General features: G+C 46.6%; 1 protein-coding gene across 2 annotated transcripts in view; it reads left to right on the top strand.

Annotated features, from left to right (window-relative positions):
• Positions 1 to 16,101, top strand: part of FGD1 (FYVE, RhoGEF and PH domain containing 1) — a 275,027-nt gene that overhangs the window by 247,054 nt on the left and 11,872 nt on the right. For both annotated transcript variants that reach the window (XM_089669145.1, XM_089669146.1), the window contains exons 8-13: positions 5,798 to 5,936; positions 6,377 to 6,435; positions 6,540 to 6,686; positions 11,389 to 11,481; positions 12,059 to 12,138; positions 14,780 to 14,810. In XM_089669145.1, the coding sequence (XP_089525271.1) occupies positions 5,798 to 5,936; positions 6,377 to 6,435; positions 6,540 to 6,686; positions 11,389 to 11,481; positions 12,059 to 12,138; positions 14,780 to 14,810 (549 nt within the window). The remainder of the gene's footprint in view (positions 1 to 5,797; positions 5,937 to 6,376; positions 6,436 to 6,539; positions 6,687 to 11,388; positions 11,482 to 12,058; positions 12,139 to 14,779; positions 14,811 to 16,101) is intronic.

The following is a 16,101-nucleotide window of genomic DNA, read 5'->3' as shown; positions in this document are numbered from 1 at the left end:
TTTTGTTTTCCAAAAACAGCAAACCAAACAAAAACAGTCCATAATTCTGGTATAGAGCAATTAACACAACGGCTCACTGCCAGTATACTAGTCCCACACCAGAGTTTCGTTCCTGCCTGCTTTGAGGTCCAGTAAAAGGCCACAGGAGCCATGAGAGTGTCTCAGTAGCCAGATAGTCCTCAATCTTCTCACAACTGTGTCCTCTTCCACTTAACACCGCACAGATACCCGCTGTCTCCTTTCTGCTCTTTTCAGCCCTCTCTTGCAGGTGGGTTAACCTTTTCAGGAGCGCAGTAGCTGTAGTCATGATTTCAGACCCAAAGTCTCCCTGAGCCTCCAAATTCCGAGTCCCATATGAGGACCTAACAATCCCGGGAAAACTCCATATCTGTTTTTAAATTTAGCTAGATGACCCCAGAACCCCTCACCCTGCACGAGTGAGAACCCCTGAGTACTTCAAAACTGTACTGTCACCTCCTTCAAAGTGACCACAATCCAAGCAGCGGTGATATATTCCTGTGTTCCAGGACCCATCCCTGGTTTCCTTTAGTCAGGTAAGTATGGTTTCACTAATGCTTACCTGCCGCCAGCAGGGGGCAAATCAGTGTAGTGCTTCAGGATTTCAGAAGGTTAGTATACTACTATGCTGTGTTTAGACCAGACTAGCCAGTGTTGTGTACAGACCTTCACCAGAGGATATTAGATTACAAGCACACAGCTGAATGCGTCAGGGAAGAGACACCCCCCCTCCCTAATGCTAAGACATGGTGCCCTGGATTTCTAATCTGTAGGAGTAGTCAGCAAGTGCTGAGTGAGTTCTGGGATTTCTAAGTACGAGGTTTGCTTTTAAATAATACAAAAATACCCTACGTTAAATCTGAACTCCAAGCAAACAGCCAAATACTGTACACAGATGAATTGCATATATGGAAGCTGTTTTGCCTGCAAAAAGATTTGTAGTTTGTCAATCCAGTCCTGGGATTTACACAGCCTCACAGCACAGCCAGGATTGGCCCAGCTAAGCAATAGAATCAGGTAACTGTTCTGCTCCTAACCTGTGACTGGACAGTGAAATAGCAGCAGCAGTTCACCCCTTATACTTACTGGTGTCTCCTCTGGTCAGCTTGTTCCTTGAATCATGGGGACCCACTGCAAAATTTTGATGGGGTCCTCAGGCTATCTCTCTCTCTGTAGCAGCTTGCAGTGTCAACTACAACACATGCATGTCATTGATCTTAACATAAATATACCTAAATAAAGGACAGACGGCAGGAGAGCTGTTAGGGATCCGGGTATGACCAGAAATGTGTGGACTGACACAGGGAAACGCAGACTTCAGGTATAGTGTGAATAAGGCAATTTATTAAGACTAAACAAAACATAGACGCAGTGCAAGACTAAACAACAACCCAGTGCAAACAAACCAACCCAAACCTCCAACAGATAACAATAGAAACAATACTAAGCGTAGTCGGGCAGGCCGGGTCGGTAGCAAACGGGCAGGCAGGGCACAAGGAGCAGGCCGAAGAGTAGTCAGGAATAGCTGAGGTCAGGACAGGCGGAGTTCATGCAGAGTCAGGGATCGAAGCAGAATCTGGATCAGGCAGGAAGCAGACAGGATGCAGGTACAGGGGCTCATGGGAAACATACACCAAGGCCCTGATCACAGGCCTGGCCATTCCTTAAATACACCTGTTGTAATCAGCTTCAGGTGATGGCTCATTGCAGGAGTGAGCCTCTGGTTGCTGAGAGCACCCGCTGGCCAGCCCTGGTACTGCAGCCCACAAGGCAGGTGAGTCCCACCACCACTGGCAAGTCCATTCCTGACAAGAGCTGTCAGCATAATCATTATACTACAAGTGACCAGTGTTTTGGATAAAGGTTATAATTATAATAGCAATAATAATAACCATAAAACCATCAGCTGTCCTACAAGATTTTAGCTGAGGAGAAACTCTTGGATTTATGATGACATTTTATAGACAGGGTTCATTCCAATTTTTAATTGAATGAGCAACGAACTATGGCACGGGTGTCAAACTGGCGGCCCTCCAGGTTTTGCCAAACTAAAAGTCCCATGAGGTATTGCAAGATTGACAGTTACAAGCAAGACTCCCAAAGGCAGGGGAATGATGGGACTTGACACCCCTGATCTATGGGATCGAGGATGGGCAGATTTTATTTATTTATTTCAGGTACTTATATAGCGCCGTCAATTTATGCAGCGCTTTACATATATATTGTACATTCACATCAGTCCCTAACCTTCAAGGGGTGTACAGTCTAAGGTCCCTAACTCACATTCATATACAAGGGCCAATTTAGACAGGATCTAATTAACCTACCAGCATGTCTTTGGAGTGTGGGAGGAAACCAGAGTAAACCTACGCAGGCACAGGGAGAACATGCAAACTCCTGGCAGGAGGTGCCGTGGCTGGGATTCAAACCAATGGCCCTAGTACTGCCAGGTGGAAGTGCTAACCATTTAGCCACTGTGCTGCCCAATATATTACTATAATATGTGCTGCTTTTACTTTACTATCTGGCTGTTTTTTCTCCCTGCTTTGCAAGGAGAAGAAACAGACAGCTTGCTGTTCAAAGTATACAGAGTTTTGCGTTTTTGTAAACACAGAACTCACGGTGTGTTTGGCCACAGGAAATCAGCTCAATTCAGCTAAAGTCATTGGCATTGCCGTGTCGGCAGGGGGTGCGTACATACACGCCCCAAACCCAGAAGCAAGCCAGCGATGCGCAGGTACGTTGTCTGGCCTGCCTGCGCCACCTCCTCCATTCATAGATCGCTTTTCAATCATGGAAGCTATGGTTCAGTTTTTATGAAAGGAGCAGGGGGTAAAAAGGGTGGGCATAGTCCGCACTCTTGATAGCGGGAGGGCGGTCAGAGGACTTCAGATTTCAACTAAAGCAACAGCCATCAGCACAAGGGACACTTCATAGTGACAGTAAGTAATGTTAGGAAATATTCACAGGGCGCATCTGTGGAGGAGACTGTGGATGAGGAGATGACAGCCAGTAGTAGGTTGTAGAAACATGCACTGGGCAGCACTTCTGAGAGTATGAAGCAAACCGAGTGGAGAAGAGATGAGACAAGAAGGCGCTTCTAAGTGCAGTAACTCCAAAAGTGGCTTTAATAAGAACGGCTAAAAACACTTACAAAGTGAAAGAAATAACAGGCCCTTAATAATCCATCAAAGTGCGGGGCTCTATCCACTGTGTAACATCCCACTGTGCCGGCCCGCAGCTGCAGGGGGAGCTCAGGATGAGGGGCCAAGATGGCCACCACTCTTCCAGGAACGCACGTTGTCCAGGTGGAACGCAAACCGGAAGTGACGTGAGCGTGGGGGCGTTGACGCGTTTCAGAGCATGCACAGAACTCCTTCTTCAAGACCGATCCCAAACAGATGGATGAGCCTCATAAATAGGGAAGAGGGGCGGGGACGGGGCAGCCCGGGAAAGTAGCACATACTACTATCCAAAACTAAGAAAAATATTTTGCCTCTAGTTCCATTTTAACCGCTTCCCCGCCACCCTATAGCAGAAATACTGGATATGGTTTCCTCCCACACTCCAAAAGACATGCTGGAAGGTTAATTGGATCTTGTCCAAATTGGCCTTAGTATGTGTATGTGAGTTAGGGACCTTAGATTGTATGCCCCTTGAGGGTTAGGGACTGATGTGAATGTACAATATATATGTAAAGCGCTGCGTAGCACAAAAAATTAAAACACACAGGCGATCAAATACCACCGAAAGAAAGCTCTATTTGTGGGGAAAAAGTACATCATTTAATTTAATTTATGTACGTACAGCGTTGCATGACCACGCATTTGTCAGTTTAAGTAATGCAGCAATGTATCTCAAAAAATGGTCTGGTCAGGAAGGGGGGTAAATCCTCTGGAGGGCAAGGGGTTAAACACACGTGCAAAAAAAAACAAAAAAAGTTCTGGCAGCAAAATGTTTAAACATTTTTTTTTTTTTTTGCAAGTTACAGGGTCTGTTTAACCAATTCAATACCGGGCAATTTTACACCTTCCTGCCCAGGCCAGTTTTCAGGTTTCAGCGCTCTCACACTTTGAATGACAATTGCACGGTCATACAACATTGTACCCAAACTAAAATTTTATCATTTTCTTCACACAACTAGAGCTTTCTTTTGGTGGCATTTAATCACTGCTGGGGTTTTTATTTTTTGCTAAATTAACAAAAAAAGACCAAAAATTTTGAAAAAAACACGTTTTTCTTTGTTTCTGTTATAAAAGTTTGCAAATAAATAATTGTTCTTCATAAATTTAGGCCGAGATGTATTCTGCTACATGTCTTTGGTGAAAATAACCCAAATTAGGATGTATTATTTAGTTTGTAGGAAAGTTATAGAGTTCACAAACTATGGTATAGATCTGAATATTGATCAATCCTGAAGTACTGACAGCTGATCTAATTTCTTGAGGTCCAAGAATGTCAGAATAGTACAGATATCCCCCAAATGACCCCTTTTTGCAGAGTAGACAGTCCGACGTATTTCATAAGAGGCATGGCGAGTTTTTTGAAGTTGTATTTTTTTTGTCATAATTTTTCGGAAAATGAAAAAATTTAAAAAATTTGTTTCACTATTTTTTTTTTTACATACTGTCACCAGTGCAGTACAGCGTCATCATATAACTGGCATGGCGGTGATCAGGGACACTGACTGGTGACCGTATGAAAAAAAAAATTATATATATATTTTTTTGTTATTATTATTTTTTATCAAATTTTTTTTTCATATTTCACTATTACCAAAGTAGTACAATGTTACCATAGTAGCATTGTACTACTTTGGGGAAGTGATCAGTATTTTTTTTTTTACACAATTTGCTTATAGCAAAGAATTACTTTGCTATAAGCAAGCATTTACCTGAATGACATCAATTCATTCAGGGTTTTTTTTTTTTTTTTTTTTGTGCTTAGCTGTGATTTGGCCACAGCTAATCACATGACATGTGCATGTGATTAGCTGTGACCATTCACAGCTAGGTAGTAGTATACAATGGATGGCATGAATGAAGCCATCCATTGTATACAACTGTCATGTGACTTGCTGTGATTGGTCACAGCAGGTCACATGGTACCGGCAACGGGGCCAATACTCAGATCTGTCATCGGCCGTGTCCGAGGTACACGGCCGGTGACCGATCGCGCCGCTGCGCCGCTCTGCAGGAGCGCAATCTGCGCATGTGCGGGAGGACGCCATATGGCGTCCACCGGGAACGCTGATGACATTTGCCACCCGCCATTCGGCCATAGGGCGGGCGGCAAATGGTTAAACAATAGATTTTTATAGATTTTTTTTGTATATCAGAAATGAGACAATTGGGGTTGTTTTTCATCTGTGCCTATAGTTCAGCTTTACTTGTTTATTTGTAAAATACATTTTTTTTCAGATAGCAAAAAGGCGATGAAAAACATCTGTTTATAAACATAAAAGAATGCAAGTAACACTGCCCAGGGCCAATATTGTTACAAACCCATAGAAAAAAAATGATTTGCAACAATATCATCATCAGCTAATTAAGTGATATTGGCAGCTGAAATAAGTGATTTTGTTGGACAGAAAGGGGCCCCGATCCAGAACTTGGGGCCCCTTTTTCTCTGTATACAAGTATCACCGGCCCTTTGTTTTGCAATTTTTTTTATAAAGCAGCTTGGCAGGAAAAATAATGATAGACATAGCTGTAGACAATGTTTAAAGGCCAGGTGTTTATACATTCCTTCCTTAGCATATCTTTTCATTGTGTTTCAGAAGGAGGAGGCCTGCGGTAACCTGACATTACAGCACCACATGCTGGAGCCTGTCCAGCGAATCCCTCGTTATGAACTGCTTCTGAAGGATTATCTCCAGAAACTGCCGGAGGATTCCAGAGACCGCAGAGATGCAGAGAGTAGGTGATGCTGTCGGTGGAGAAGATAGTGCAGGAAAAATGTATTGTCCAGGATTATTGCATTACAAATCATGTAGGACAGGACTCGGCCACTGTCTGAATCTCTTTCCCATGACCAACCAACCAAAAAATTGTATTATCGTACAAAAAGGTCACCTTTTCCACATATTCTATTTATAACACACACTCGCCAGCTACATTATTAGGCAGACCGGCTGGGAAAAGTATATCTGAAGCCAAAACTTTATTTTTTTAATTGAATAGAATGGATCAGCCTTTCTCAACCTTTTTGTTGCAGAGGAACCCTTGAAATAATGTTCTGATCTCTGGGAACCTCTACTAAAACCAATTTGTTGAGGGTCAGTAGAAAATGGGAATAATGCCACTCTTATAGAGAACTATGTTCCTCTAACAATGTACCGTACATTTTGATCTTTCAGAGTCTTTGGACCTAATAGCGACAGCAGCTGAACACTCAAATGCAGCCATCAGGAAAATGGTAATAACGAAAAATCTCACTCTTTTCTAGACATTTATTTGGTCATTTTATTATTGAACATTTTGTTATTCAGGGTAATTTGTTCATTTTTTTTAATCCTGCAGGAGAGGATGCATAAACTCCTCAAAGTCTATGAGCTGTTAGGTGGTGAAGAGGATATTGTCAGCCCCACTAATGAGCTCATGAAAGAGGGACACATCCTGAAACTGTCTGCAAAGAATGGTACCACCCAGGACAGATACCTCATTCTGGTAATTTTCTGCAGCTTTTCACAACTGGATGTTTTTGACATATAAATCGATTTCTGAAGAAATATGTGTTTACATACAGCTTACATCCTTTCTTGTATTTCCAGCCTTTACCTGAAATGGCTAATCACATATGCATGATGCTGTATGTGGGTGCACAAAGGATCAATGCAATATAAAATATTACAAGGTCTGGTTCAAGAATATGTTTTGGCAGGAGCTTTATATTCAATGGCTTTATACAGTTTATTAACACCATGGTCGTATCGGTGCGACTTACAAATCATATGCCAAGTCGCACCCTATTGTCCACAATTAGAGGGGTCAAATCGGTGTGGTTCTGGCTTGGTCAGAGCCCCACCAATTTCTAAAGTAGTACATTTACTACTTTTGGTGCGATATGCATAGACATTTATTTATTTATTACAGGTACTTATATAGCACCATCAATTTACGCAGCACTTTACATATATATTGTACATTCACATCAGTCCCTAACCCTCAAGGGGTGTACAATCTAAGGTCCCTAATTCACATTCATACATACACGGCCCAATTTTAGACAGGATTCAATTCACCTACCAGCATGTCTTTGGAGTGTGGGAGGAAACCAGTGTACCCAGAGGAAATCCACGCAGGCACAGGGAGAACATGCAAACTCCAGGCAGGTGGTGGCATGGTTGGGATTCGAACCAATGACCCTAGTACTGCCAGGTAGAAGTGCTAACCATTTAGCCACTCAGATGTCTTGCAAATGGCACCTGAAATTGGGATCTCACCCAACTGTGAAATCGTGCAACTTCACTGTAAGTCGCACAATTTCAAATTCGGGCTTGACCGTTACCGGGGGGGTTAAAGTGGTTGTAAAGGTAATTTTTTTTACCTTAATGTATTCTCTGCATTAAGGTAAAAAAAACTTTCAATGTCAGCTCCCCCAGCCCCCCTGAAATACTTACCTGAGCCCAATGTTAATTCAGGGCTGTGCCCTTCTGCAGTGGCGCTGCCCTTCTCTCCCCTGTTCTCACAGGAGCCTGAGTAGCAGCAAGAGCTCCTGCTGCTGTCAATCAAATCCTGTGAGCAGAGAGCAGGACACGGAGCCATTGACCCCACACAAGTGCCCCTATAGCAACTCATAGGTGCAGGAAATGCAGTGCAATTTTTCAGGTTCTTTTAGGGTACTGCTTAGGCACAGTTAACATTTCTAAATGTTCTGATATTATAGTAAATCTTCACTTTTTGTCTGTTGGGAGCAGTGGCTGTGTCATCCGGCTGTGACATCCGTGCAGATGCATGTCACTAAGCTCACACCGTCTGTATTATGAGATAAGACAGAAAGGCAGCTGGGGAGACTGCCCTGATCTTTTTGTCTTTTGCCTGGGGTTAATGTTCCTGTAAGATAAAAAGATTGTTGGTGTCCTGCTGTGACATTGGCTCTGAAAATATGCAGGCATCAGATGAGAGGTCAATCAGCTATAGCACAAGGAACCCCTTGAAACCTCTAGAGCAGCGGTTCTCAACCTGGGGGTCGCGACCCCTTTGGGGGTCGAACGACCATTTCCCAGGGGTCGCCTAAGACCATCGGAAAACACATATTTCCGATGGTCTTAGGAACCGAGACACCGCTGCAGTCTCCGGCGATGTGTGGGCGGGATGATACGCTGCTGTCACCCGGCCACACCTCCGGGATCGCTCAGCAGCTCCGCCTCCTCGCCGCTGATTGGCCACCGGAACTGTAGCTCAGGAGAGGCACACAGGCGGCCAATCACCGGCGAGGAGGTGGAGCTTGGAGAGGAGGAGCCAAGCGGCAGCGCGCGTACATCAAAGAAGACCGAGGGAGCGAGTGAAGAGGAGAGGCCAGAGAAGGAAGACAGCTGACAGGTAAGTGAGAGAGCGAGCCCAGGCTGGAGCAGGGGTCAGCAAGGTAAGTATCATTGGTGTCAGTGGGAGGAATAGTGCCCCATCATTTGTGTCACTAATACCAACGATGGGGCACTATTCCTCCCCCCACTGACACCAACGATGGGGCACTATTCCTCCCCCCACTGACACCAACGATGGGGCACTATTCCTCCCCCCACTGACACCAACGATGGGGCACTATTCCTCCCCCCACTGACACCAACGATGGGGCACTATTCCTCCCCCCACTGACACCAACGATGGGGCACTATTCCTCCCCCCACTGACACCAACGATGGGGCACTATTCCTCCCCCCACTGACACCAACGATGGGGCACTATTCCTCCCCCCACTGACACCAACGATGGGGCACTATTCCTCCCCCCACTGACACCAACGATGGGGCACTATTCCTCCCCCCACTGACACCAACGATGGGGCACTATTCCTCCCCCACTGACACCAACGATGGGGCACTATTCCTCCCCCCACTGACACCAACGATGGGGCACTATTCCTCCCCCCACTGACACCAACGATGGGGCACTATTCCTCCCCCCACTGACACCAACGATGGGGCACTATTCCTCCCCCCACTGACACCAACGATGGGGCACTATTCCTCCCCCCACTGACACCAACGATGGGGCACTATTCCTCCCCCCACTGACACCAACGATGGGGCACTATTCCTCCCCCCACTGACACCAACGATGGGGCACTATTCCTCCCCCCACTGACACCAACGATGGGGCACTATTTCCCCCCCCCCCCTGACACCAACGATGGGGCACTACTCCCCCCCCACTGACACCAACGATGGGGCACTACTCCCCCCCCCACTGACACCAACGATGGGGCACTACTCCCCCCCCCACTGACACCAACGATGGGGCACTACTCCCCCCCCCACTGACACCAACGATGGGGCACTACTCCCCCCCCCACTGACACCAACGATGGGGCACTACTCCCCCCCCCACTGACACCAACGATGGGGCACTACTCCTCCCCCCACTGACACCAACGATGGGGCACTATTCCTCCCCCCACTGACACCAACGATGGGGCACTATTTCCCCCCCCCCCCTGACACCAACGATGGGGCACTACTCCCCCCCCACTGACACCAACGATGGGGCACTACTCCCCCCCCCACTGACACCAACGATGGGGCACTACTCCCCCCCCCACTGACACCAACGATGGGGCACTACTCCCCCCCCCACTGACACCAACGATGGGGCACTACTCCCCCCCCCACTGACACCAACGATGGGGCACTACTCCCCCCCCCACTGACACCAACGATGGGGCACTACTCCCCCCCCCACTGACACCAACGATGGGGCACTACTCCCCCCCCCACTGACACCAACGATGGGGCACTACTCCCCCCCCCACTGACACCAACGATGGGGCACTACTCCCCCCCCCACTGACACCAACGATGGGGCACTACTCCCCCCCCCACTGACACCAACGATGGGGCACTACTCCCCCCCCCACTGACACCAACGATGGGGCACTACTCCCCCCCCCACTGACACCAACGATGGGGCACTACTCCCCCCCCCACTGACACCAACGATGGGGCACTACTCCCCCCCCCACTGACACCAACGATGGGGCACTACTCCCCCCCCCACTGACACCAACGATGGGGCACTACTCCCCCCCCCACTGACACCAACGATGGGGCACTACTCCCCCCCCCACTGACACCAACGATGGGGCACTACTCCCCCCCCCACTGACACCAACGATGGGGCACTACTCCCCCCCCCACTGACACCAACGATGGGGCACTACTCCCCCCCCCACTGACACCAACGATGGGGCACTACTCCCCCCCCCACTGACACCAACGATGGGGCACTACTCCCCCCCCCACTGACACCAACGATGGGGCACTACTCCCCCCCCCACTGACACCAACGATGGGGCACTACTCCCCCCCCCACTGACACCAACGATGGGGCACTACTCCCCCCCCCACTGACACCAACGATGGGGCACTACTCCCCCCCCCACTGACACCAACGATGGGGCACTACTCCCCCCCCACTGACACCAACGATGGGGCACTACTCCCCCCCCCACTGACACCAACGATGGGGCACTACTCCCCCCCACTGCAAAATTACAGTTATGAAGTAGCAATGAAAATAATTTTATGGTTGGGGGTCACCACAACATGAGGAACTGTATTAAGGGGTCGCGGCATTAGAAAGGTTGAGAACCACTGCTCTAGAGGAACCAGGGGCGGACTGACAACTCATGGGGCCCCAGGGCAATAGGGGATCATGGGGCCCTGTGTCCTTGCCCAAACTCAAAAAATCCTATGAAAAAGGTACCAGGGGCATCTCATGGGGTCCCCTACTGACCCGAGTTTCCAAATGGTCAGTCCACCCCTGAGAGGAACCCAAGGGTTTCACAGACCCCTGATTGAGAATTGCTATTGTATATGTATAGTAAGACATCTGTGTTTTGCTGTACATTTATAGGTAAAGTTGATCCAGGGAATATCTGATTGCCTCTCAGGGGATCAGGAAGGAATTTTTTTCCCTGCAGGAGCAAATTGGATCATGCTTTGCTGGGGGTTTTTTTGCCTTCCTCTGGAATGGATCAAATGTGGGTATAGAATTAGAACCTTTTTTTTTTTTAATGGTTGAACTGGATGGACTTTTGTCTTTTTTCAGCCAGACTAACTATGTAACTATTTACCTATGTGATAAAACAATCAATGACCCCCAATTAGCACCATAGTAAATGGGCAGACTACATACTGTATTTGTTTTACAGTTCAATGACCGCCTACTCTATTGTGTCCCAAAACTGCGTCTGATTGGTCAGAAGTACAGTGTGCGAGCCAGGATTGATGTGGATGGGATGGAGGTGAGTGACAAGTATGACAAGTAGCACATAACCTTTTTAAGCCAAAGTTACAGAAAAAAAAAGGAGTTGGTTTGTAATACTTATTATTATTATACAGGATTTATATAGCGCCGACAGTTCGCTCAGCGCTTTACATTTTGGAGGGAGACAATACAGTAACAATACAGTTCAATACAAGAGGGATTAGAGGGCATGATCCTTGGAGCTTACAATCTAGGAGGGAGGGGATAGTGGTACAAAAGGTAAATAACTGTAGGGGATGGAGTGTTTGGAAGAGTAGAGGATTCCAGTATTAGCTGGAGGCGGGGTAGGCTTCCCTAAAGAGAGGTTTTCAGAGATCACCTAAAAGTGAGCACAGTAGGCGATAGTCTGATAGATTGGGGTAGGGAGTTCCAGAGGATGGGAGAAGTCCTTGAGAAATCCTGGACACGAGCATGGTAGGAGGAGACAAGGGAGCTAGAGAGTAGGAGGTCTTGGGAGGAGCGGAGAGTACGGTTTGGGTGATATTTAGAGACAAGATCGATTGATCAAGAATAATTGACAAATGATTTATTGTTTTCCTTTGTTTCCATTTCAGCTCAAACACAGCAGCAGCCCTAATCTGACAAGAACCTTTCTAGTGTCTGGAAAACAACGATCCCTGGAGCTCCAAGCCAGGTATTCTATGCTTCACATCATAGCAGCTGAATTTTCAGACTTTTAAGGTGGACCTAGCATCAGCTATAATGCTCACATCAGGTGCATGCATGCTACGTTTTACACTTTAGGTGTTCATTACTTCTCACAGAGATCACAATTTATCTGCTTTTCTAAACCAGAAATGTGGTGTCGTTTTCATCTAAGCATCATCCAGGATCAGCATCTACTTCCTGGACTGAGATGCTTGCTCAGTGATGACAGTCATATAAATTATGGTGCCTATGTAGTTCTTGGCTATGTTTACAAATTTCTGACACATTATCCTCCTTCTGCAGCCTCTATCACAGTGGTTCTCAACCTTCCTAATGCCGCGACCCTTTAATACGGTTCCTCATGTTGTGGTGACCCCCAACCCTATAATTATTTACCCAGTAATTATAATTCATGAAGTGTCGTTTTACCTCCAATACTGCTGCTTTCAACACAGTAGCTGCTTTCAACACAGTAGCTGCTTTCTACACAGTAGCTGCTTTCTGCACAGTAGCTGCTTTCTGCACAGTAGCTGCTTTCAACACAGCAGCTGCTTTCTGCACAGCAGCTGCTTTCAACACAGTAGCTGCTTTCTACACAGTAGCTGCTTTCTGCACAGTAGCTGCTTTCAACACAGAAGCTGCTTTCTACACAGCAGCTGCTCTTTACCCATCGGAAATATGTGTTTTCCGATGGTCTTAGGCAACCCCTGTGAAATGGTCGTTCGACCCCCAAAGGGGTCGCGACCCACAGGTTGAGAACCACTGCTCTATCACTTACCAACAAAGTTACAATGTATACTCTAAGTGAACAATGGGGTAAGAGAGACAGAGGAAATGCTTTTTTCTTCTTGCAGCAGGTTGATAACATCTCCTCTGCCTAGATGAAGTAACTCTTTACTGATAAAAGGAAGAGTTTTTCTCTGAGAAATATACTGTTGCTGTATAAGTTACTGAATGTTCCAATTTAAAAATTAGGCAAGATAATGCTGTCTTGAACCCCACCAGTGAGATCTCCCTCTTCTGGTAGCACAGATTTGCCTGCCCTTTTTTCTATTTCAGTAGTTTTATTCAACAGTACAGTACTGTCCCACTGGGGCTATTAATTACCATTCCAGCCAGCATAATATGGTGGAAGGTACGTCGAGGGGAGATTCACTAAAACCGTGAGTGCAAAATCTGGTGCAGCCCTGCATAGAAACCAATCAGCTTCCAGGTTTTATTTTCAAAGCGTAATTGAACAAATTGATGTTAGAAGCTGATTGGCCACCATGCACAGCTACACCAGATTCTGAGTGCGCCAGTTTTAGTAAATCCCCCCCATAGTGGTAAGAAATGAACCATGGGTTACCCAGACTCAGTAAAAAGGGTGTACAAGTTTCACACTTAGGGGTGGCATGGGTTGTGGCCAACATTGAGGCATGAGCGCATGAAGTTGGAAAGTAGGGGTTATGGGGGATTCCTATAGAGGACGGCAAGGATTAAGAGGAGGAGAAGGGAGGGGAAAGAAGAGGGCATATCACCCCTAAGGGCTTAGGGCAGAAATAAGGCAGCACCTGCAACAGTGGGAACATGATACATGCTCCACCCTAAAAATGGGTTGAACATGTAACATGTTCCCAAAGCTGAACTAATCCTTTAAAATTCAAATGGTCCTTCCTACAGGCCTATTCTCCCCCCACCACTTTTATTAACCTCCCTGGCGGTATTCCCGAGTGTAGCTCGGGGTAAAGTTTCAGTACCACAAGCGGTAACCCCCGAGCTACACTCGGGAATACCATGTGGCGCTGCTCCGGGATCTGTTCTTCTCTTACCTTGTCCTGCGCTCCCGCGATGTCCCTCCTGCAGTGTCCCCTGTAATGTCCTCCGGCCGATGCCGGCATCTGTCTTCCAGGTTGCGTCCACTGCGACGTCGGGACGTACGGGGACGGAACGGCGGGAAATTTGAAAATGACAAAAAGTCACATTCACTAAATTCACTAAATTCACATAGTAAAACATTACAGTATCAACCCATTTCACAAACATTTGGTCCCGAGTGCTTTGTCCTGTGCCCTGCCTGCATTTTTACTGTTCTTTCTGACTGGAAACTGAGACATGTCCATGGCATCCAAAAAGCATCCCTTTAGGTCAAAAGCGGTTTTAGATCAGCTAGAGAACAGTGATAGTAAACTAGAACAATTTGCAGAATTTAGTGATAATGATTCGTGGGGGAAATTCGTCATCAGGCACTGAAAACGATTTTGCGACTTTGCTCAGTGATGTGCGAACTTGACGCTATATTTCAAATTTCAGTGTTTTTGGTTTGATTATATTATTGAATTAAATTTATTATTATTATATTATTTTTTATGATTATTTATTAAATTATAATTTATGATTTCGTGTTTCAAATTTTAACATACCCGGGATGTTTACTAGACTCTTTTTCGTACAGATTTCAGTGAGTTAATCCTAAAAATTACAGGCCTACAATAAAAAAAATACATATTTCCATGCAAAAAAATGTACCGCTTTGAGCACAGAAATATGGACATAATCAGACCGCTAGGGAGGTTAAGCAAATTCAACAGAGCAAATAGTGAAAACTACAGCTATATAAAAGACTTATTTTTTGTTTTTCTTTCCAGAACCGAAGAAGAGAAGAAGGAGTGGATTCAGGTAAGAACTTATTTTCAACTGCATGTAAGTTTAGAGAATTTATTAACCAAATATAGAGGTGAACTCCATTCAGTTTTGCATTGTTGTTGGCAAGTTGTATCCCACACTTGCCTATTCAATCCACTTGCAATATATTCTCATCATAAGTAGTAGACATTTACTATAATATCTATTTCAGAACCAAATGATTTTGTTTACTTACCCTCAATAGAAGAGGGAACAAGTAATTGGTCAAATTATCTTCAAGAAATAGAAACCTCATACTACCAGCAGATATGTGCCCCTTAACCACTTGCCGTCCGCCTGCTGTTTATAAATGGCAGGGTGGTGGCAGTCAAGGGGCGGGTTGCCGTTCATAAACGGTACCCGCCTTTTCTAGCTGTGCGCGCTCCCTGGGAGCGCACAGCACCGCGATCCGGTGCCCGCTGTGTCCTCGGGACACAGTGAAACACCGATCGTCGGACAGGACCTCTGTACGAGGTCCCGATCATGTGATCACTGATTGGCCAATCAGTGATCACATGCAAAGTAGTAAGCAAGATGTCACTTGTGACATTATTATTATTATTATTACATCGAGTTTATATAGCGCCAAAGGGTTTGCTCAGCGCTGTACAATAGAGGGGTGGACAATACATGAAACATTACAGCACCTACAAACAGCACACGAGGGGTTATAGGGCCCTACTCTTTCGAGCTTACAATCTAGGAGGGAGGGGGTAGTGGTACAGGAGGAAGTGGCTGTGGGGGATGGAGTGGTAGGAGGAATGAAGGAGAGCAGCAGTTAGGTGAGGGTGGGGTAGGCTTCCCTGAAGAGGTGGGTTTTCAGGGAGCACCTGAAGGTGAGGAGGGAAGGTGACAGTCTGATGGATTGGGGTAGTGAGTTCCAGAGGATGGGGGAGGACCTGGAGAAGTCTTGCAGACGTGCGTGTGAGGAGGAGACCAGGGAGCAAGATAGAAGGAGGTCCTGTGAAGAGCGAAGGGTACGGGTAGGGTGGTACTTGGGAATCAGGTTGGTGAGGTAGTCAGGGGCAGTGTTGTGAAGGGCTTTGTAGGTCAGAGTGAGTAGTTTGAATTTGATGCGTTGGGCGATAGGGAGCCAGTGGAGGGATAGGCAGAGGGGGGTGGCAGAGGTGGAGCGGGTGGTGAGGTGGATGAGTCTGGCCGCTGAGTTCAGGATGGTCTGAAGCGGGGAGAGCCTGCACTGGGGTAGGCCGGTGAGGAGGGAGTTGCAGTAGTCAAGGCGTGAGATAATCAGGGAGTGTACGAGTAGTTTAGTGGTGTCTGGGGT

The sequence above is a fragment of the Staurois parvus genome, unplaced genomic scaffold (assembly GCF_062004578.1).
Source record: "Staurois parvus isolate SC_StPar_1 unplaced genomic scaffold, SC_StPar_1.0 ptg000068l, whole genome shotgun sequence".
Lineage (NCBI taxonomy): Eukaryota > Metazoa > Chordata > Amphibia > Anura > Ranidae > Staurois > Staurois parvus.
The sequence above is the reverse complement of the archived record's forward strand: the minus strand, read 5'-3'. Positions and strand labels throughout refer to the sequence as shown.